The sequence below is a fragment of the Gobio gobio genome (assembly GCF_949357685.1).
Source record: "Gobio gobio genome assembly, chromosome: 6".
Classification (NCBI taxonomy): Eukaryota; Metazoa; Chordata; class Actinopteri; order Cypriniformes; family Gobionidae; genus Gobio; species Gobio gobio.
Window position 1 is genome coordinate 53,078,043 of NC_137102.1, and position 23,933 is coordinate 53,101,975.

The following is a 23,933-nucleotide window of genomic DNA, read 5'->3' on the forward strand; positions in this document are numbered from 1 at the left end:
TTACCTCTTTTTGAACGTTGTTAAATCACTATTGTGGAGTTTTTCTTTTACTATTTGAGCAAATGGGGACACAAAAAATATATATTTAATTTATTCTTTCATTCACCGCTATAAAAGTTAACCCTATGACGACTTCCGCTCTGAGAAACCCAGAAATGTGAAAAGGGTCTATAAAAGGGCCAGCCTTTTATAAAGGGCCAGCCAAACACCAGCACCGCTGACAGATGAAGAGGAGATGGAGGAAGAATATTAACATCCAACAGGAAAAAGAAAAAAGTATTTGTAGGAAATAAAGATGACCATAAAAATTTTATTTAATGTATTTAACAGCTGTGGTGGTGGTTATGGCATATATATTGTACTACCATCTGGCAGCATCCTTCCATTCCATACAGTAATCCGTTTTCAGAAAGTGTGATGATGGGAATATGAGTGTCATCAATGCATCCAAACACTGGAAATCTTAAAGGAAATTCTAGTTATCAGGAAACTTCTAGAGGTTAATCAAGTGAACGTCAGGATCCTTCCTGTATAAAAGGACATGCCATTTTTGTCAGTTTGACAGTGTCCCCATGATGAAAATATAAGCAATGAATGTTCCTGCAAAGAATGCTTTTCTTACTTTTTATTTTTGTCAAGTGGCAGATAATTTAATTTGTTTTAAGTAAACTTTGCTTACTTTAGATTTAGATTAAATTCATATATTTTTTTATATTTATACTTGAAATACGACCAAAATACTCCGTAAGAAAAGCATTTGTGGCGTTTGAATGAATGAATAAAGTATTTAAACACTGTTGGTGCTTTAAAAAGGGGGAGGAGAACGAAAGAAACTCTGGGTTTACCAAAGAAAACCTGCTCCTGACCAGGTTAGGTTCACAGAGTAAGTTACCCTGGTAACTGACTCTGAGTATAAGTTACCTCTCTTTCAGAAACGGGCTTGGCTTACCCTGCTTTCTCGGGTTTGACATACCTCCCATTCTGAAACAGAAAACCCAGAGTTTCCCTTATTTCAGGGTTAACATACTCAGAGTTTTCACTTAACCTCCTTTCTGAAACGGGCTCCTGGTTATTCACGAAACCTGTTCGCCCTGTTATGGTCTATGACCACCAGAAGGCGTAATTAACCAACTTTTACCTCAATGTTTCTCTCACTTTAAATGTCTCTCTCTTCCCTCCAAATTTGGTCATTACTCACCCTCTAGTTGTTCCAAACCTGTACGAGTTTATTTCTTCTGTTGAACATAGTAGAATATATTTTAAAGAATAGTAACCAGACAGTTGACAGCACCCATTGACTGAAAACAATACTATGGAAGTCAATGGGTGCCGTCAACAATATATTCTTTTGTTTTCAACAGAAGAAAGAAATTCATACAGGTTTGGAACAAATTAAGGGTAAGTAGCCAACAGTTACACTTTAAAAAAATAACTACATACTTTCCAGTTTATGGAACCTTTCGAATAACAAATAAAGATGTGAATGATACAACATTATTTAGATCAATTTGTGTTACTAACTGAAAACTTTCTGAACAAGAAATATGTTATTGCATTGATTATTTTTTAACCATTTTGCCCTAAATGCAAAATGGTTCATTCGGCCAATAAATACATCAAGGCAACTGCAGATTTCTTGTTCAGAAAGTGTGAATAAAATAAAGAAAATAATTTAAGACAGTAGTTGAGAGAACCTAAAAATCCAAATGTATCATGTTGCGTATAATTTTTAAAGGTCCCATTCCGCATGATCCCATTGTTCAAACTTTAGTTAGTGTGTAATGTTGCTGTTAGAGCATAAATAATACCTGTAAAATTATAAAGCTCAAAGTTCAATGCCAAGCGAGATATTTTATTTAACAGAAGTTCCCTTTCAAAGCCTACAGCGAACGGCTGGCTTGGACTACATCCTGGTACTTCCTTCTTTAATTACGTCAGTAGAGCAGTAGAACAGACTAACCTCCGCCCACAAAGAAACGCGAAAAAGGGGGCGCGGTCTTGTTGCTGTCCCACGTGGAGAAGCGGACGTGTCGCGTGGAGAAAAGGAACTGTTGCGTTGAGTGTGTTTATCGCCATGTCGTCGAGATGCTGTTATTTTCATCCAGGAGTCAAATCACCTTTGTTTGGCTTTCCCAGGGACGCTGTAGAGATTATTGAACGCATACATCTCTCCGTTAAGAGGCGTGACCTTTCCAACGTGCGCTAAGCTGCTGTCGAATCATAACACAGGAACTGCTGGCACGTGCGCTAAGCTGCGGTCGAATTACAACACGGTAAGCGCTTGCACAATCAGAACTCGTTACGTGTTTCTGAAGGAGGGACTTCATAGAAAGAGGAAATCACCAGCCGTTTTTAGGACAGTGGAAACAGCGGTATACAGATAAGTACATTGTGTGAAAAATACTGTGTTTTTTTACACGCGAAACATGAACACATGTTATATTGCACACTGTAAACACAATCAAAGCTTCAAAAAAACACGAAGAACGGGACCTTTAAGTTCTCTCAACAATTCCTTTTTTAAGTGTAAGTAATGACCAAATTTTCATTTGGGTGAACTATACGTTTAACACAGATAATGTTTTATTGCATTGATTTAACTGTTAAGTGTTGTTGGATGCAAAATACCGTTTAACAGTGAACATGCCGGTACCCAGCCAGCGCTTTAATGTTGAACTGTGGATTGAAATAATGTTATATTAAAGGGTTAACAAAATGCTTATAAATCAGTGTTGAAATTTAATTAAGCAATATTGAAAAGATGTTGAAACAACATTGCAATATCAACGTTGGTTCGATTTGCGAAATGGAAACATCATTCGACAATGATTCAGCTTTGATGTTGATTCACCCGTGAGTAAATGAACATGACGGCTGGATAATCATGTAGCTCTATTTGTGTGTGTACAGGTTTTTCTTGTGCGGGCCAGTCTTTAAGATTTCCTCACAGATGGAGTGTCAAAATCACTTAAGAGGACAATTAATGTGGTTCTTGTTTTTTTTAAATGCTTATTAATAATAAGTAAAAATCATGTTTTGCTTTGTATCACCCCAAACCTGACATCACTAGGTTGTTGTGGTTTAGCAGGTATCATGACCTCTATATTAAAATAATTGTGTCTCATAAATATCCAGCAAATGTTAACAAGTGAGATAATGATTATATGCAAGCTCAACAAACCTGATCCAATGTTCTGTGCCAGTACAGAACAAGTTTATCCAGATTGTCGTGTCAAGTAAGAAAAATGTGAACATTTATAGACAACATTTTGTCATAATGAACATTAACAACAGTTTCAGTGAAAGCACACACTCCGATGACTTTTACAAAGATGCTAAGGTGAGACCACCCTTATGTCTTGTTTTTTTTCTTTAGTGTGAACTCAAAGTGTGTTTTGAAACGGTTGTATATATGAGCGAATCAAAACATTGGTATCTCTTTTGTTTACTACAGCAGCAAACTTGGTTTTCTTGAAAATCATATCTTTGAAAGCACAAAGCAGCCTCCCCTACACTCCTCCTTTTTTAACACACACACACACACTTGTAGTGACTTGTCAGATATTGAGGAGCTTCTAAAAGCATGTTTTTCTCTCTCTTTTCTCTCCAGCAGAAGAATGCCTTTGACTCCACACTGCAGGATCTGAGATGTTTAATGCTCTCTCACACAGAGCAGCAGACAACATGAGCTCCATTCACTGCAGAGCCACGACTCGCAACACACTTTCTGCTGTCTTTGACACTTAAACCACTTTGATTTGTTTTCTATGGGAGGACTAGAGCGGTGTTTGTGTGTGTGAAGAGGAACCACTCATGCGAGCACAGGAGAACTGAGAGACTAACAGAATTTGGTTGCATGGTGAGTTGATGCTGTCCCACATTTTTAAGCCATTGCCACAAACTTAAAAACTGTTTTCAGAGGAACTGAGACCAGTACTGCAATGTAATGGAAACAGCTGATTTGTTTTCACTTGTGTGAGAGGGAACTATATAGGCTTTAGCTTTGTTTAAATGAAAAAACACAAATATTAACAACAATAATGTAAATAGCTTTGTACAGTACTTAAAAGAATACCATTGTATATTGTCCAAAAACTGTATATTTGAATAACTATAAGTCGCTGTGCGAGTAAACCTCACTCCTCTGATCTCAAGAGACGCTTTCGCGACTGACGTTCGAGCCACCTTGTTAGAGCATCCGACTCTCTTGCCGGCGGACCCGGGTTCGAGTCCCGCTTGGAGCGGGCGGTTCGAACAGTAGGGGTTTCTCTGTAGGTCTGTTGTGTTATCAAATCATTGCAGCATTCTCTCAACCATTGGTGTGAGTTTGGGGCGGGACGACTATTTGTTTGTTTGAACAATGGCAGAGATGGGAAATACTTGGGGAAACCTGTTTGAAACCTGCAGGGTTGATTTAATTTTGTAGGCCAACCCTGAAGTTAGAATCACCTTGACAATGTGGGGTTTTTCTGTAAAACAGGTTGCATCACTTCCGTTTCAGGTCTTAACATAACAGCAAAGTCCATAGGTATTGCTGTCAGTTCGTACTGTTAACACTTTCTCCGACAAGGGGATGCGATTTTAGGCTTTTATTCACATAAACATTCATCAACTCACACATCAGTAAACGGAAGCTTAAGCATCTTCGCTTGACATGCGTGAACCAATGAGTTTCATTCTCATGTTACGCAGTGCGTTTGAGCTTCCGCAAGAACCAATGAGGTTAATTCTCGTGTTACGCAGCACGTTTGAGCTTCCACAAGAACCAATGAGGCTCATTCTCGTGTTACGCAGCACGTTTGAGCTTCCACAAGAACCAATGAGGCTCATTCTCGTGTTACGCAACACGTTTGAGCTTCCACAAGAACCAATGAGGTTAATTCTCGTGTTACGCAGCACGTTTGAGCTTCCACAAGAACCAATGAGGCTCATTCTCGTGTTACGCAGCACTTTTGAATTTCAGCAAGATCCAATGAGGTTAATTCTCGTGTTACGCAGCACGTTTGAGCTTCCACAAGATCCAATGAGGCTCATTCTCGTGTTACGCAGCACTTTTGAATTTCAGCAAGATCCAATGAGGTTAATTCTCGTGTTACGCAGCACGTTTGAGTTTCTGCAAGAACCAATGAGGTTAATTCTCGTGTTACGCAGCACGTTTGAGTTTCTGCAAGAACCAATGAGGTTAATTCTCGTGTTACGCAGCATGTTTGAGTTTCTGCAAGATCCAATGAGGTTAATTCTCGTGTTACGCAGCACGTTTGAGTTTCTGCAAGAACCAATGAGGTTCATTCTCGTGTTACGCAGCACGTTTGAGTTTCTGCAAGAACCAATGAGGTTCATTCTCGTGTTACGCAGCACGTTTGAGTTTCAGCAAGATCCAATGAGGTTAATTCTCGTGTTACGCAGCACGTTTGAGTTTCTGCAAGAACCAATGAGGTTAATTCTCGTGTTACGCAGCACGTTTGAGTTTCTGCAAGAACCAATGAGGTTCATTCTCGTGTTAAGCAGCACGTTTGAGCTTCCACAAGAACCAATGAGGTTCATTCTCGTGTTACTCAGCTTCAGCAAGAACCAATGTGGTTCATTCTCGTGTTACGCAGCACTTTTGAGTTTCTCCAAGAACCAATGAGGTTCATTCTCGTGTTAAGCAGCAAGTTTGAGCTTCCACAAGAACCAATGAGGTTCATTCTCGTGTTACTCAGCTTCAGCAAGAACCAATGTGGTTCATTCTCGTGTTACGCAGCACTTTTGAGTTTCTCCAAGAACCAATGAGGTTCATTCTCGTGTTACGCAGCACGTTTGAGTTTCTGCCAGAACCAATGAGGTTAATTCTCGTGTTATGCAGCACGTTTGAGTTTCTGCAAGAACCAATGAGGTTCATTCTCGTGTTACGCAGCATGTTTGAGTTTCTGCCAGAACCAATGAGGTTAATTCTCGTGTGACGCAGCATGTTTGAGTTTCTGCAAGAACCAATGAGGTTCATTCTCGTGTTACGCAGCACGTTTGAGCTTCCACAAGAACCAATGAGGTTCATTCTCGTGTTACGCAGCATGTTTGAGTTTCAGCAAGAACCAATGAGGTTAATTCTCGTGTGACGCAGCATGTTCGAGTTTCTGCAAGAACCAATGAGGTTCATTCTCGTGTTACGCAGCACGTTTGAGTTTCTGCAAGAACCAATGAGGTTAATTCTCGTGTTACGCAGCACTTTTGAGTTTCTCCAAGAACCAATGAGGTTCATTCTCATGTTAAGCAGCACGTTTGAGCTTCCACAAGAACCAATGAGGTTCATTCTCGTGTTACACAGCACGTTTGAGCTTCTGCAAGAACCAGTGAGGTCCATTGTTGTGTTACACAGCTTCAGAAAGAACCAATGAGGTTCAATCTTGTGTTACACAGGTTCGGTTGAACTTTATGTTCGCTGATGTTTATATGTGAATAAAAGCCTAAATACAATCTGTTCATTATATAAAGCATTCAAGTCTCTTTTCAATTCATATGGTTTAGTTTTATGATCTCTTTATGAACTTTTTGAAGCGTCAAAGTGGTAGTTGCGTAGCTGTCAATGGAGGGACAGAAAGCTCTCAGATTTCATTAAAAAAAGAGCTTAAATTGTTTTCCAAAGATGGACGAAAGTCTTACGGGTTTGGAACGACATGAGGGTGAGTAATTAGTGACAGAATTTTCACTTTTGGGTAAACTATCCCTTTAATGTCCGCGACAACCTCTGTAGTCACATTTAGACTTATCACTTCAGTGGGGTTTTGGTTAAATGCTGGAAATATTGTCTGTGGTGAACATAAGCTCAAGATATTTTGTTTTACAACATACACTGGTGATATTTGTAAGCTTTTATGTGTCTTAAAAAGGGCAATTGCTGTGGAACTGGACGTGCAAAAATACTATCCCGTTTCTGGGTTAAGACTCATTCCTGCAGCAATATATTCTAAATAAAATACTAGCACACTACTCTTACTGTTTTTACTAGTGTGCTATTCAGAATTCAGACATTCACTGTTTTTTTCAGTTCCGTTCGGTGACAGTGGCGCAAAAATCACAGTTCAACTTGTCAAAGTGATAAAATACATTTTATAAGTATGTGATTTAGATTTTTCAGCATCATTACTCTTCAGTGTCACATGATCCTTCAAAAATCATTCTAATAGGCAGATTTGCTGCTCAAGAACATGTTTTGTAAACAGTTGTAAATAGACAAGCATCCTTGCTGAATAAAAGTTATTTCTTAAAAAAAAAATTACACTTTTGAAAGTTAGTGTATACATACATAGTGCCTCTCTGTTCCTCTCCATGATGTTTTAATGTAAGAAGCGACACTCTCAAACCTGTTTATGGTCAGGTTGAGCTGACCTGCATCATTTCTGAAAATGTTTAGTAGCACTTCCTTATGTGGGTGTTCTTAGAAAAAGAAAAAAAAAAAGATTATTTAAAGCTACACTGTGTAACTTTTTTAGTCTATTCTTAGCTAAAAACACTTAGTTCTTTCAAAAATATATGTGCTCATTAATGTATATTTACTTCTTTCAAGTAATAAAGTATTCTCGTAAGTTTATAATATGCCATTGAAAATACATAAGGTAATGGGATCTAACGGTGGTCGCCATGTTGCCCCTCCATCTTGAAAGTACATTAGCCAAAGAGGGACATACCCGTAAATTCAAGCTTCGCCTTTCGCGTTTTAACCGGTTTTAATACTCGATGTCACTGTACAAAATTCTCTGCCTCGCGCATGTGCGCGTCAACTTGTTCAGACTTGTCTGGTGCATGCGCAGAGAGTTTTCATCTCAGCAGCGTCCAGTAACAGAGTTATACGGAGTTTTCCTGGCTTGTTTATTCCTCAAAAGTCTGTTTTTCCTTGTGTGGTATTTCTGCGCTTTAATAACTCCGTAAGTAATAATAGTTATTGTCATTGTAAATGTGTTTCAGAGTGTTTCATCGCGTAATTCAGTTGATGTCACCTCAGAAGTATTTTTGTGTCAACAATAATGCTCACCTATTTGAATAATCATTCAGTTATTTTGTTATCAACAATGTTTATTCGTTTTTAGAAAATATTTGCTTGTAATGTATGTTGATGGAAATATGTATCAGGTCTGATCGGCATATTAACAATTGTTATACAGAGCGCACTGCAGTGCTAAGCTGCGCACACACTTTTGTAATCCGACACCCCTTGTTAGCAGCAGCAGCGGCAGCTCTGCTCCTTTTAATGCAGCTGCATTTAGCGCCTATATATGGTACAATAAGCTCTGGTTTACGGTTACATTATACAAATGTAACTTATAAGTATAGTTATACAGTTCTTAACTGTGTATCTTCTGTCATGTCATTATCATGTATATTTACCATCCTTATTTGTTCTCTCACAGAAACCACATTTATGTACATATCCACGCAAACCTGTTTATGCCTTGCAATTGGATGACTGAATAAACATTACTATCATCAAAGTTCACTCTGGATTAGCTGCAGTTCTTTCTAGCCGAATTCCAACCATCCCACTGCGCACAGAATATCCCACAGGCACCGTGTCGAATGTGGACGAGGTCGAACTGGAAGCCATGTTAATCTTGGACTAAATCGGCCACCGTAGGAGTTGAAACGAAATCGGAATTGAGAGGAACAGAAACTAAAATTCACTGGATGGTCATATACCTTTTCACCACTAGATGGGGGAAAATATCACACAGTGTAGCTTTAAGGGATTAAACAATGTTTGACTCAAAAGGTGTAATGTCAGTCTTGTAGTCTGTTAGGTGGTGGTAATTATGATTAGCCTATATTAGAAGCTAGTAGGAAGTTCCCACAATGGTTTAAAAGTAAGCATGTGTTTACATGTGCGTGTCGTGCTGAAATATGATTGCCATCTGATCAGATCTACTCTCACACATGCTACAGCTTATCTCCTATGAAATATCATAATCATGTTATCAGTCAGTGATGTAGTAAACATACGCAACCAGATAGTAAAATGCACCAATGAGCACTTGTGTTTTCAGATGTTGGTGGCTCCCAAATGCTGTTTTGGTGCATTCACGCAAAAGCAGTGCAAAATTCATGACACTTTTCTGACAATGTTTTTTTTTGGTTTCAATAGGACAGGATATGGTTTGACAGAGCTGGTTGAAACCCCAAACCTTTCATGCATTTACATTTTTTCTAGCACATAACTCATCCTGCATTTCAAAAATGAATTGTATTTTAAATAATTCAGCTTTTTGCCTGGAAGGCAATACAACGGAGGGGAAAATCCCTTAGACCTACAAGGCACATGTATGCTGAATAAAGGTGGTGTAGGATTTACTTCGAAACTATTTTTACTCAGAAATTGCTAGTACATTCTTACAAATATTTACAAAGAAATGTCAAGTAATTTTGATTAACATGGGGCAATTTTGATGTAGAAAGAAGCAGTTTGAAGTATTTTCTTGTAAAACGTACCCCGCTAATCTTCGAAAAATACGGTGTAGTTAATGGCTAGTAAGCAACTACCTAAAAATCTGATTACAAAATGGTTTCTGGTATGTTGGTTTTTCTTCATAATGTCTGTTAGGTAACACTAGCTTTTTGTCTTGAAGTTTTGTTATCAAGTATCGCCTTGAACAAGACTTTTTAACTTTTCAGATCGTGCATTTGTGTGCGTGTCACTAATGAAGCCAGTTTAGATCTTGAGGTTTCTGAGACATATATCAGGATGTGGTGTTTTGTCGAGCTGTTCTGGCTTTGTGTCGTTCTGTGGCAAAAAAAAAAGCAGAACCGTGTGTCTCTGTCATGGTCCTAGAGCAAAAGCTTTCATCCTCTGCATTAGCATCACTATAGCAGTGACAGAAATACTGCTGCCAGCACCCCTGCCTGTTCACACTCTCTCTCTCCCTCTCTTTCAGATGGCCTCACATGGGTTCTTTGCTGCTTTTCTGAACAGCGTTCTTTGCAGCTAAAGTCATATATCTCAGTATGGAAGTGCTCCGGACTGAAGCGGGGGAGAAGACAAGGATGAGAAAACTCTGACTGACAGACAACAGAGGAATCTAGCATTTCGACAGACTTTTAGACCAAAATCATTGTTTGTTTGTTTTTTTTGTTTTTTTACTGGAACGCTGAATGATGTTTCTGCTGGCTGTTCTGTGCGTGTTGTACGTCTGGAGTCCAGCAACGCTGATCGGTGGACAGGGAGCAACATCGAATATCATACCTCGGAAAACAGTGCCAATTAGTAGTAAGTCTAATTTATGAAAATTATGTTTGGACATCAAAATACCATGTACTTTGGTAAGGTACCTTTGATATAAGGTAGCCTCAGAAAATATTTGTGCATCTAAAATGTTTGAATTATGTGCATTAGATACAAAATATCAAATCAAAAGGAAGCATATGCAAACTTATTTATTTATATAGCGCTTTATTTATACAATACATATTGTTTCAAAGCTGCTTCACATTAGCAAACAGGAAAATAACAGTGCTAATGTTGTAAAATTAATCAATTATGAAATTAATTTAATTTCAGCTGTAAAGAAGCTCTACAGAAGATGACAGTGTAATTATTCATCTCTGGTCAATTTAACGTTTGTCCAATTCAATTGTCAATTCAGTGTTGATGTTGCAAAATGAGTGGTATTATCCAGCTTAATTCAGTTCAAATGTTGTCCTCATTGGATAGTGTAAGGGCAGTTGTGTATAGTGTAAATGGCATTTACCATTTACATCCATAATTATTATGCCACGTCAGTATTCTGATCAAAAGTTCATTTTATCAATTCCACATCATTCTTAATGATTACTATTAATTTTGTATATAAAAATGTATAAGTGATATATGATTGTTAACGAAAGCTGGAATTGAAAAACACCTTATATTCAGATTCAGGTTTTATTTTACAGGTAAAATGGGCCAAAAAAAAGAGATTTAACCCACACTGAAGAGTCTTAAATAATAAGATTATTAAATTATTAAATGCCCATAAGATGGATGCAGTACTATAGAATGTAGTCAAGAACACCTAATCCGAGACCAAGACCAATGTGTGTTGAGACCAAGCGGCAACCTCCCGCAGTTTCTCTTGAAGCCAATACGGAAGTGCCTTAAACTGCAATTCATCGACTGGCCGCTAGGGACAAGCTCCAGAGTGCAGAATCTCATTGAGCCCCATGTTAAAATGACCAAATTTACAGCAGAATAAAACATGTTTACAGCCTGGTACAAATTGTGGTTTTGGTCTATACGGCTAAATTTGCCCTTCATGACAACTGTGAGGGGGGTGAATTTTTTTATAACTCATTCGTTTACATTATATTAAGCATTAAAGTTCTGCATAATTAAGGGCGTGGCCACTTCGAGTGATAGGTGGATAGCCATTCATCTGCTGTCTGTTAGTCATCGCGTCACTTAAGCTCCACCCACGTCCCGCCTTTTTGCCCATTTTCTGTTATCCGGGAGTGACGCGCGATGACGCGCTGCCAAGATGGCAACGGCCATCTCGTCCATACTTTGCGCTTCAGAACAGCTCATCAGAATCCTATGGGTGACGTCACGGACACTACGTCCATATTTTTTTACAGTCTATGGTTGAGACCAAGACAAGACCAAGACTTTGAGGGGTTGAGACCAAGACAAGACCAAGACTTTGAGGGGTTGAGACCAAGACAAGACCAAGACTTTGAGGGGTTGAGACCAAGACAAGGCCAAGACTTTGAGGGGTTGAGACCAAGACGAGACCAAGACTTTGAGGGGTTGAGACCAAGACGAGACCAAGACTTTGAGGGGTTGAGACCAAGACTTTGAGGGGTTGAGACCAAGACAAGACCAAGACTTTGAGGGGTTGAGACCAAGACGAGACCAAGACTTTGAGGGGTTGAGACCAAGACGAGACCAAGACTTCGAGGGGTTGAGACCAAGACAAGACCAAGACTTTGAGGGGTTGAGACCAAGACAAGACCAAGACTTTGAGGGGTTGAGACCAAGACAAGACCAAGACTTTGAGGGGTTGAGACCAAGACAAGACCAAGACTTTGAGGGGTTGAGACCAAGACAAGGCCAAGACTTTGAGGGGTTGAGACCAAGACGAGACCAAGACTTTGAGGGGTTGAGACCAAGACGAGACCAAGACTTTGAGGGGTTGAGACCAAGACAAGACCAAGACTTTGAAGGGTTGATACCAAGACAAGACCAAGACTTTGAGGGGTTGAGACCAAGACAAGACCAAGACTTTGAGGGGTTGAGACCAAGACAAGACCAAGACTTTGAGGGGTTGAGACCAAGACGAGACCAAGGCAGGGCAAGACTGAGTCAAGACCAAGACCAGCACTCCTTCAATTCATAAAGATTCACATTACCACCTGAAAAAATTACTAATTATTAATCGATAAATACAATTAGAATAAGACACTATATAGAGCTGTTGGTCCCAAGACCGGTCTTGTGTACCACGACACTACTATAGAAACTAGAATTAAGGAGTGACCATTGGACAAGAAACGCTCATTGGGGCAGCAGGGTCACCAAAAACAGGTTGAGAAGAAAATAACTGCCCTTTTGTTAACTGCAAAAGACTTTTAACGAGTTTCTGGTGGTTTCACACTCAGTTCGTCAAATTAATTCTCAGTCTCCAGTGCCACCATTTTACAGAACTGCAAACAACCTCCAGAAGCACAAGGTGTCAGGTTCTCGGAGACGCTGCTAAAGCAAGGAATCTTGAAACATGACTCCCCACTTAATAAGAATCACAAGTGTTGTGAAATGCATGAAGGTTGATTTTTGTTTTTTTATTTAACGTTTTACGGACATGTACGGACTGATAGATTCAGAGTGACTCGTGAGGTACCAGCACCACTTCAAGTCAGACAGCAGCGGCGGTGGCGAGGAAGTCATGGTGTGAGCTGCTATTAACAACGAACAAGAGGGACCTTTCAGGGAAGGAGATTTACTTGAATATAACTCCCAAAACATACTGCCAGATTCTGGAAGATGAATTCTTCAAACAGTGGTACAAGACAAAGTGGTGCTGGTCCCTCAAGAGTCACTCTCAACCTATATATGAAGCTTTTTCTAAAATCACTCTTCATGTATTTCACAAGACTTGCGATTCTTATTAAGTGGGTCGTGTTTTAGGATTCTTAGCAAAGTCTTTGAGCTTTTTATGGGTACTCAAAGCGTTTTATATATAGAAGGGGGGAATCTCCTCAACCACCACCAATGTGCAGCATCCACCTGGATGATGCTACGGCAACCATATTGCGTCAGAATGCCCATTACACACCAGCTTATTGGTGGAGAGGAGACCGAGTGATGAAGCCAATCAGAATATGGGGATGATTAGGAGGCCATGATGGACAGAGGCCAATGGGCCAATTTGGCCAGGATGCCAGGGTTACACCCCTACTCTTTTTCCGAAGGACATCCTGGTAATTTTTTTATGACCACAGAGAGTCAGTTCTTCACCTTAGTTCTTTCTTAAAGTCTTTTGCAGTTAATATCTTTTCTTCTCAACCTGTTTTGTGACCCTGCTGCCCCAGTGAACATTTCTTGTCCAATGGTCACCTTCACATTAAATCATTTTTGACTCTTCAAGTGTGGTTAAAAAATTTTTTTTTGACCTGTGAAAGAAAACCTCCTTAATAATTATGCACATCTGCATATAAGCCGTTTTTCACTTCCAGCACTCATTAACAATTATATATCACTTATAAAAGATTATATACAAAATTAATATAAGTTGTTAAGATTGATGTGGTTTGGAAATGTGCTTGGAATAAAAATATGATCAAAATATAAACTTGCATAATAATTGTAGTATGCACGCACAGTATTTTATGTATATTTAAACCCCAACTGAGCAAGCCAAAGGCGACAGATGAGATACAGGACTACGTACAGTATCTTTCTTTCAAACAACATTTGTTTTGTGTATGACTTTTCCATTTTTGGCAAACGTTTGCAACTCCTACCCTTGACTGTGTCTTTCATTTGTTGCTAGGTAATGGAGGACGTTTGTTTCACGAGGAGGGTGTTTGGAACTACACCACTATGCTTCTGAGGGAAGATCTTAACATGCTTATCCTGGGTGCCAGGGAAGCCATTTTTGCCCTCGATCTAGATGACATTACAGTCAAGAAGTCCATGGTGAGGTCTTAAATGCAAAGTTACAAAAGCTTCTTATGCTGTGATAAATTTGTTCGCTAAGTCATTAAATATTCTGTAGAGTGATTTTTTTTTTGTAGTATACAGACGCGATGGTAAGTTGTGTTGATTCTCCTCAGGTGAATTGGAAAGTCACAGAACAGCAGCAAAAAGATTGTTACAATAAAGGAAAAGATGCTATGGTGAGTTTCCACATCTGAAATTCTATTAAACAGGTGCCTTTTATGCTCTCATTGAAATATGTGTTTTAAAAAAAAATGTTTCGACAATTAATAATACCTTGCACCAGCTTTTAATGTGACTTGCTGTATTTAATATATTAGCAAAACTTTGATAACTTGTGTGGTTAGAGTATTCAGTTTTATTCTTTGTCTGACAAAATAATGTACTTAAATTATATTTTCAAAATAAAATTTGCACCTTTTTATGGAATGATCTATAATATTTACAATAAATACAAAATGTGCGTGGATTTGAACTGAATGAATTTGATATTTTATACAAATATCAAGGTAACAAGATGTTTCAGGATGTTTAAAAACCTTCAAACCAAAGCAACATGAAAGAAAGTACAACCTGCACGTAATGATAAGATAAAAATATCGGCAGATATAAATCAAGTTCTAAGTAAGAGACAAAAATACCAATGTGGATGAATATTCTAAGAACACACAGAAAAGGGTAGCTTTTGGTTCTGCTTAGTTAGACATTGTGGTCAGAATTGAAAGTAGGTCTTTTATTTACACATAGATCACATCATTTATTTGTTTCCCTACATTGTTTGCTTTTGCTTTAGAATGAGTGCAAAAATTACATCAGAGTTCTTCATAAAAGGGACGATGGCAGAATGTATGTTTGTGGAACCAAAGCATTCAACCCATCCTGTGACTATATGGTGAGTCTCATCTGTTGAATTCAGTCATAGAATGTGCAGTATACAGTGTTTTATGTGTTGCATGTTATTCTCTCAGTCCTATGAAAATGGTCAGCTGAATTTAGAGAACAAGCAAGAAGATGGGAAGGGGAAATGTCCATTTGATCCTTTTCAACGATACACGTCTGAGATGGTTGGTATGTACTGCCTCTGTTTATTCATAATTTTGCCAGTAAAAAAAAAAACTGATTGACGGTTCTACTGACAAGAACATTTGGATTCATATGCAACTATCAACAAGTGTTAATTTTGTGGCAATAGTTTTCACATCATCTTTCTCTTGTTTGTTATCTCTTGCAGACGGAGCGTTATACTCCGCCACTTCAATGAACTTCCGGGGCTCAGAGCCAGTCATGATGCGCAGCACAGACGAAGTCATACGGACAGTGTTTGCAAGCACCTGGCTCAATGGTGAGATAATGCCTTAATAAACCTTCAGCTGCAGTGTGCTAAAAAAAAAGTAAGAACACATTAGCAAACTCATTGCAGTACCTTGCAACAAACCACAACATCCTGGCAAACACCACTCACATTTTCATATTTCTTCATGTGGATTTTTCAGCCAGAATTTTTTTTTTTGCCAAGGATTGTTAAAGCTTGGAGATAGCTACACTTTATTGCAAAAAGTTTTGGGATGCCTGCCTTTACATGCACATGAACTTTAATGACATCCCATTCTTAATCCTTAGGGTTTAATATGGAGTTGGCCCACCCGTTGCAGCAATAACAGCTTCAACTCTTCTGGGAAGGCTTTCCACAAGGTTTAGGAGTGTGTGTTTATGGGAATTTTTGTCCATTCTTCTAGAAGCGCATTTGTGAGGTCAGGCACTGATGTTGGACGAGAAGGCCTGGCTCACAGTCTCCGCTCTAATTCATCCCAAAGCTGTTCTATACGGTTGAGGTCAGGACTCTGTGCAGGCCAGTCAAGTTCCTCCACACCAAACTCGCTCATCCATGTCTTTATGGACCTTACCTTGTGCTCTGGTGCACAGTCATGTTGGAACAAAAAGAGGCCATCCCCAAACTGTTCCCATTAATGGGAGTATGAAATTATCCAAAATATCTTGGTATGCTGAAGCATTAAGAGTTCCTTTCACTGGAACTAAAGGGCCAAGCCCAACCCATGAAAAACAACCCCACACCATAATCCCCCCTTCACCAAACTTTACACTTGGCACAATGAAGTCAGGCAAGTACCGTTCTCCAGGCAACCGCCAAACCCAGACTCGTCCATCAGATTGTCAGACAGAGAAGCGTGATTTGTCACTCCAGAGAACACGTCTCCACTGCTCTAGAGTCCAGTGGCGGCGTGCTTTACACCACTGCATACCACGCTTTGCATTGCACTTGGTGATGTAAGGCTTGGATGCAGATGCTCGGCCATGGAAACCCATTCCATGAAGCTCTCTACGCACTGTTCTTGAGCTAATCTGAAGGCCACACAACATGCAAGACACCGCTCTGTGATTTTATGTGGCCTAGCACTTCAAGTTGCTGTTGTTCCCAATTGCTTCCACTTTGTTATAATACCACTAACAGTTGACCGTGGAATATTTAGTAGTGAAGAAATTTCACAAATGGATTTGGACATGCACAGGTGGCAACCTATCATGGTACCACGCTTGAATTCACTGAGCTCCTGAAAGCAACCCATTCTTTCACAAATGTTTGTAGAAGCTGGAGTTGTGTCCCAATACTTTTGTGTAGTTGCATTTCAATTGCAGGAAGTACAGGATAAGTACAGTACAAATGCTGAAGTCTTGGGTGACAGACAGGAAAGTTTGAGTGTCTGCTGATCATTTGCAGAGAAAAAACCGCTGTTCTGTGGGTGAAAACACCTTAGCGCTGACAGGAAAGTGATTGTAACCGAGATGTTTTATTTGTCATTTAAGAACCAAATTTTGTCCACATGGCCCACATCCTGGAGGGAGAATCAAGTCAAGAGGGGGACGATGACAAGATATATCTGTTCTTCAGTGAGACCGCAGTGGAATATGATTCATACGCCAAGGTGGACGTCTCTCGGGTGGCCCGCGTCTGCAAGGTAAACTCCCTTGGAATTTTGTCATTTTTATATGACTAACCAAACCCATATTAAGAAACGTACAGCATTTCCTGTCTATACCACATATGACATCTTTGCAAAATGATATATTCCGCGCAGGGAGATTTGGGTGGACAGAGGACGCTGCAAAAGAAGTGGACATCATTTCTAAAAGCAAGGCTTGACTGTCCCGTTCCAAACATAAACCTGCCTCTTCTGGTCCAGGACGTGTTCCACTTGTGCCAAGATGACTGGACCACATGCGTTTTTTATGGTGTTTTTACTCTACAATTGTACGTTTGAGCTCTTTGATTTTGTTTAAAGCATATCTCGATTTCTTTCACTCTCAAACCAAACTTTCAAACCTCAAGAACTTTGTACTTCGCACACTTCTGCCTCTTCCTAGTGATTGAAACTGATGTGTTGTATCTGACCGACAGAGACTCCTCTCAGTACTCTGCAGTATGTGCATACAAAATTGAAGACATCAAGAGGGTGTTCTCGAAGAGCAAGTTCAAGGCTCCCGTTACCGTCGAGACGTCGTTTGTGAAGTGGGTGATGTACTCGGCCGAACTACCTGACCCCCGACCTGGAGCAGTGAGTCTTCTGTTCAATAAATCTGTTCTGCACTCGTTCAATAGTACTGATTACCAAAGCTTAGTAACTTTCTCTTTGCTTCCCACTAAAGTGCATTGATAATCATGCCAGAGAAAAGGGCATCACCAAATCTCTGGATCTGCCGGACAAAACGTTGCAGTTTATTAAAGACAAGCCTCTGATGGACCAGGCCGTCAAAGCCATTGGAAAACGAGCCCTGCTGGTGAAGAGAGGCACTGCTTTCACTAGAATTGTGGTGGTCACAGTGACTGCCTTGAACGAGAGTAGCCATGAAGTCATGTTCATTGGCACAAGTAAAGATACCTTTATCTTAATCTATTTTTTTTATTAGTAAGCCCTCAAAAGAAATTTAAATATATTAAAATATTTCAAAATGCTAAATTATTCTTAATAATTTATCTTTTTGTGATGTTCATCCAATGATTTTTCTATCTACACCATTACTAATACAGATAATTTAATTTAATATGCTCATAAAGCTATTTAATGGCATCTTCTGTGTAAGTGCGTTTAACTGAGATTGTTGTCTTGTCTTCCGCGTTGTGTTCTGTTATGTATCAGAGAGCGGTTCAGTGCTTAAAGCTGTGAATTATGACGGAGAGATGGTTATTATGGAAGAGATTCAGCTATTTGAGCCCTCAGAGCCCATCAAGATACTGCGACTTTCCAACACCAAGGTAAAAAACAAATGCGTTTATCGATGTGTTTATTTCCCAATTAGCAACATCATGAGCTGTGTGCGCCGTGCAATTTTATACTCTGTTTGTTTCTGTCAGCAAAGCTGACTCAATTTGGTAGAGAAACAATAGTTCTATGTCAAAGCTTAAAGAGCTATGTCAATTATTTTCTGGATATGGGCGGCAGTGGCTCATGTAGGTTGGCTATAAACCGGAAGGTTGGTGGTTCGATCCCCAGTTCCACCTGACCAAGTGTCGAGGTGTCCATGAGCAAGACACCTATCCCCAGCTGCTCCCGACCAACTGGATGGCGCCTTGCATGGCTGACACCACCATCAGTGTGTGAATGGGTGAAATGGTCTGTTAAAATGCAGTCCATTTACCATATACCATATACACATGTTCAAAAGTTTAGGGTCTGTAATTTAATGTTTTAATGTTTTTGAAATGCTCACCAAGGCTGCATAAATACAGTAAAATTATTAAATATAAGAATATTATATAACAGTAATATTATGAAATAGTATTACAAACAGAAATAACTGTTTTCTATTTGAATATATCGTAAAATTAATTTTCAGCAGCATCGTGTCATGTGATCCTTCACACATAATTTTAATATGCTGATTTGCTGCTCAAGAAGCATTTCTTACTATTATCAATGTTGAAAACAGTGCTGGGTAACACTTTATAAAAATTGTCATTAGTTAACATTAGTTAATAACTACATTAGTTAACATTAACTAATAATGAACTGCACTTATAAAGCGTTTATTAATCTTTGTTAATGTTAATTTCAACATTTACTAATGCATTATTAAAATCTTGTTAACATGAACCATGAACAGCTGTATTTATATCAACTAACATTAACAAAGATGAACAAAGGCAAAAAACAGGCGTTCAGGCTGATCTTTTTTTTTCTTTCTTGTTTTGTGAAGAGTGACATTACAAGTTCTGGCTGTATTTTAGTTTTACTGGACTTAAGTGCAGCTTTTGACACTGTTGATCACGATATCCTTTTTTTACACAGGCTTGAACATGTAGTTGGCCTTCAGGAGCCTGTGCTGAAGTGGTTTGCCTCTTACCTCAAAGGGAGAACATTTTTAGTTAAAGTAGGAAATAGCTTTTCATCTCAGTCTCCAATTTCTTATGGTGTACCCCAGGGTTCCATTTTGGGACCCCTTCTATTTGCTTTATATATGCTTCCACTTGGGGATATTTTTAAAAGACACAAGTTCAGGCAGATGCAAAGATACTTAATAGTGTCTAGAAATTAGCATGAAAAGTAAATCCTAACACTTAAAAACTAAAAAGTGTCCTGACCTCGGAGAATGTTTTCTCTATCCACGCTATGTTCTCACCTTTTTTACCCCTCACCCGTTTGCATCCCTGTACATTGTTTGATGAACAGAACTTTCAAAATATCAGCATTTATTTGACATATTATTTTCAAGTCTTTACTGTCAAATTTAATGCATCCTTGATTAATAAGTTATTTTCTTTAAAAAAATATATATATTACTGACCTTTTAACTTTTGAATGGTGCTGTGTCGACCATGTGTTTTTGTAAAGGAATATTTTGGGTTATGTACTTTTATGTTCAGCTGAAGGACAAGTCAAAATTATTGTAATCTCTATTATTGTCTATAGAGATGTTAAGTAATGTGTGATGTCATCCCAGCAACAGCTGTACGTGGGTTCGGAGGTGGGCGTGGTGCAGCTGTCGATCAGTGAATGTGGGCGGTACCACACATGTCTGGACTGCGTTCTGGCCAGAGATCCGTACTGTGTCTGGGACCTCAACGCCGACCGCTGCTCTACCATAAACAGCACACACAGAACCAGAACCAGGTGAAAAGACTAATATAATTAATATAATATAATAATACAAAGAAACCGAAATCCGAAAATTAAAAGAAAACTTTGAAGAAAATGATCTCTGTTTTTAGGACCATTCAAATTATTGGCATTGGTATAATTTTTTCATGACAATTAAGTATTTAATAACATTTCCTGATAAAATGTTATTTTATTAATTAAAAACAGCATTGTCTTACTTAAATGCATTCAAATTTTATATCATTTAAATAGTATCATGGTAGTATTTGTTTTAATGGCTTTATTGTTATCTTTACAGCATGGATAAATGAGAATTACCAATTGAAGTTTTTGTAATACACCTTATTCTTAAAAGTAAAACGTCTGCATGCATTATGGTTAAAACTTTATTTTACAGTGTCCTTGTTACACGTTGCATGTACTTACTATATTAATAACTATAAATTATGCATAATTACATGCAACTAACCTTAAACCAAACCCTAATCCTACCCTAACCCTATAGTAAGTACATGTAGTTAATTATTATTAGTCAGTACTTAAATGTATAATTACACTGTAACACAGACACCTTAAAATAAAGTGTAACCATATTTTATAAGTGATAATTTCGCACACCATTTTCCACACTAATATTGATTTTGGCATATTGCTGATTGCTGTGATGTTTTTTCTTCCACAGCACCGTGATTCAGAGTTTGAGTGACGGAGACGCCAGTCAATGTCCACCAATAGGTAATTGTAATATAGCCCAAAATCTTTATACCGTATGTTCGGGTAGAAGCACTATAAGATACATTTAGACTTTGTGTTACAGGTGGCAGTAAGACAGTCAACATCTCATTTTTCCATGGCAATACCGTGAAGCTGTGGTGCCAGCCTTATTCCAACCTGGCAAAGGTTCACTGGCAGCTAAACGGACAACCAATCAGACCGTCAAACACCTTCCAGTTCCTCCCCGACAGCCTGATGATTATCAACGCCTCCGCAGAAGCCAGCGGCTACTACACCTGCAGTTCTGTCGAGCGGAAACACGAGGCCCAGCACGTAGCATATGATCTAAAAATGTGGTCAGGATCTGGGACTACAGCATCACTCCATGGTGTTAAGGAAAAAGAGAACACCCTAGTGGCTATGGTGGTGTTATTGTCACTAATTCTAGCTATGCTAGTCATTTGGAACCTGTACAAAGGGTATTTTCCTTTGCCGTGTTGCCACAGTAGGGTAAAGGACATGGCGAACAGGAGCGTAGATGCAAACCAGGCTCAACAACATAAAGCAGCATCATCAACAGGGAACTTGAACAGCAACAACAACTATGCAAACGACCAGAGGTATTCCTTCTCTAGAGAAACCGACAGAGAAACGGACAGACTCTCAACCACTGTTGGATCCTCAGGTCAGATCTCAATGAGATATATAGATGATGAATCGGAGATTTGAGATTTTTTTTATGCACAGACTTGCTAATGCGGCTAATGAGATACTTCATCATTTAAATGCAGACCAAGCCCACAGGTGCTGGTTCCTCTTTTGCAGCTTCCTCTTTTGCAGCTGTTAACTCTTGACTAAACTGCTGTTTTGACCCACTTTGTGTCCTTGATCAATTGCCTTCAAGTCGTTCAACCACCATATGCCAAATGTCCAATGGACAAAAAAGACACTGAACCAGACTTTTTAGCTTACAGCCTGTCCACATTGCAGCTTATACTGGCAAAGAACCGCCAAAGTCCCTTCAAAGTCAAATCACTGCCCATATTTTAATGCCACTAGGCAGCTATTTCAATCATGCAAAACCAGCTTGATCATGTCATGTCAAACTAATATTTCAAATCATATTTCAAAATTTTGACATGAACTGCCTCATGAACGTTGTTACTTGCGTTAAAATAGAATTTAAAAAGAGGTTTGGTTGGCCAGCCATTGTGTTGTTTTGATGTCATAGGAGCTCCAAAGGGTTTCGTTTTTTTCTTTGAGAGAAATCAAGCTATTCTTTGACGCTCATATGGTCATGGCTGGCATCATGTGAGAGGAATTACAAGCTGAGCCGAGTATCTTACGGGCACCTCCGAGCTCCTGGACACATTGAACAAATTTGGGGAGTCGGTTTATCTCCCTTATTCCCAAATCATACACAACCACATCACATAGGCTACTAGCGACTATACAGCATGCACATACAGTGGGGAGAACAAGTATTTGATACACTGCCGATTTTGCAGGTTTGCCCACTTACAAAGCATGTAGAAGTCTGTCATTTTTATCATAGGTACACTTCAACTGTGAGTGACTGAATCTAAAATCAAAAATCCAGAAAATCACATTGTATGATTTTTAAGTAATTAATTTGCATTGTATTGCATGACACAAGTATTTGATACATCAGAAAAGCAGAACTTAATATTTGGTACAGAAACCTTTGTTTGCAATTACAGAGATCATACGTTTCCTGTAGTTCTTGCCAGGTTTGCACACACTGCAGCAGGGATTTTGGCCCACTCCTCCATACAGACCTTCTCTAGATCCTTCAGGTTTCGGGGCTGTTGCTGGGCAATACGGACTTCCAGCTCCCTCCAAAGATTTTCTGTTGGGTTCAGGTCTGGAGACTGGCTAGGCCACTCCAGTACCTTGAAATGCTTCTTACGGAGCAACTCCTTAGTTGCCCTGGCTGTGTTTCGGGTCATTGTCATGCTGGAAGACCCAGCCACGACCCACCTTCAATGCTCTTACTGAGGGAAGGAGGTTGTTGGCCAAGATCTCGCGATACATGGCCCCATCCATCCTCCCCTAAATACGGTGCAGTCGTCCTATTCCATTTGCAGTTTGCAGAAAAGCATCCCCAAAGAATAATGTTTCCACCTCCATGCTTCACGGTTGGGATGGTGTTCTTGGGGTTGCACTCATCCTTCTTCTTCCTCCAAACACGGCGAGTGGAGTTTAGACCAAAGAGCTCTGTTTTTGTCTCATCAGATCACATGACCTTCCCCCATTCCTCCTCTGGATCATCCAGATGGTCATTGGCAAACTTCAGACGGGCCTGGACATGCGCTGGCTAGAGCAGGGGGACCTTGCGTGCGCTGCAGGATTTTAATCAATGACGGCGTAGTGTGTTACTAATGGTTTTCTTTGAGACTGTGGTCCCAGCTCTCTTCAGGTCATTGACCAGGTCCTGCCATGTAGTTCTGGGCTGATCCCTCACCTTCCTCATGATCATTGATGCCCCACGAGGTGAGATCTTGCATGGTGCCCCAGACCGAGGGAGATTGACGTCATCTTGAACTTCTTCCATTTTCTAATAATTGCGCCAGCAGTTGTTGCCTTCTCACCAAGCTGCTTGCCTATTGTCCTGTAGCCCATCCCAGCCTTGTGCAGGTCTACAATTTTATCCCTGATGTCCTTACACAGCTCTATGGTCTTGGCCATTGTGGAGAGGTTGGAGTCTGTTTGATTGAGTATGTGGACATGTGTATTTTATACAGGTAACAAGTTCAAACAGGAGCAGTTAATACAGGTAATGAGTGGAGGACTGGAGGGCTTCTTAAAGAAAAACTAACAGGTCTGTGAGAGCCGGAATTCTTACTGGTTTCTTCTTGGTAGGTGATCAAATACTTATGTCATGCAATAAAATGCAAATTAATAATTTAAAAATCATACAATGTGATTTG

General features: G+C 39.5%; 1 protein-coding gene across 4 annotated transcripts; it reads left to right on the forward strand.

Annotated features, from left to right (window-relative positions):
• Window positions 1-3,532: 3,532 nt before the first annotated feature.
• sema4e (semaphorin 4e) lies at window positions 3,533-22,655 on the forward strand. Of its 4 annotated transcripts, none has more exons than XM_079820581.1 (15): window positions 3,533-3,859; window positions 9,900-10,231; window positions 13,989-14,134; window positions 14,272-14,334; window positions 14,949-15,047; window positions 15,124-15,223; window positions 15,387-15,497; window positions 16,979-17,130; window positions 17,251-17,423; window positions 17,571-17,727; window positions 17,819-18,041; window positions 18,310-18,425; window positions 20,117-20,280; window positions 20,951-21,003; window positions 21,086-22,655. In XM_079820581.1, the coding sequence occupies exons 2-15, from the start codon at window positions 10,117-10,119 to the stop codon at window positions 21,709-21,711; spliced, it is 2,298 nt and encodes a 765-aa protein (XP_079676707.1). In that variant the 5' UTR covers window positions 3,533-3,859; window positions 9,900-10,116; the 3' UTR covers window positions 21,712-22,655. The 4 variants fall into 4 exon arrangements, with proteins under 4 accessions (XP_079676707.1, XP_079676705.1, XP_079676706.1 ...); XM_079820579.1 differs by having other exon boundaries at window positions 3,552-3,859; window positions 20,111-20,280; window positions 21,086-21,856; XM_079820580.1 differs by lacking the exon at window positions 3,533-3,859 and having other exon boundaries at window positions 9,828-10,231; window positions 20,111-20,280; window positions 21,086-21,856.
• The last annotated feature ends 1,278 nt before the right edge of the window (window positions 22,656-23,933 follow it).

Coding starts and splice junctions, on each gene's coding strand:
- sema4e (XM_079820579.1), top strand. CDS start 10,117: ATGATGTTTCTGCTGGCTGTTCTGTGCGTGTTGTACGTCTGGAGTCCA. Junction 14,135..14,271: donor TTACAGTCAAGAAGTCCATG/GTGAGGTCTTAA, acceptor GATTCTCCTCAG/GTGAATTGGAAAGTCACAGA. Junction 15,224..15,386: donor ATACACGTCTGAGATGGTTG/GTATGTACTGCC, acceptor TATCTCTTGCAG/ACGGAGCGTTATACTCCGCC.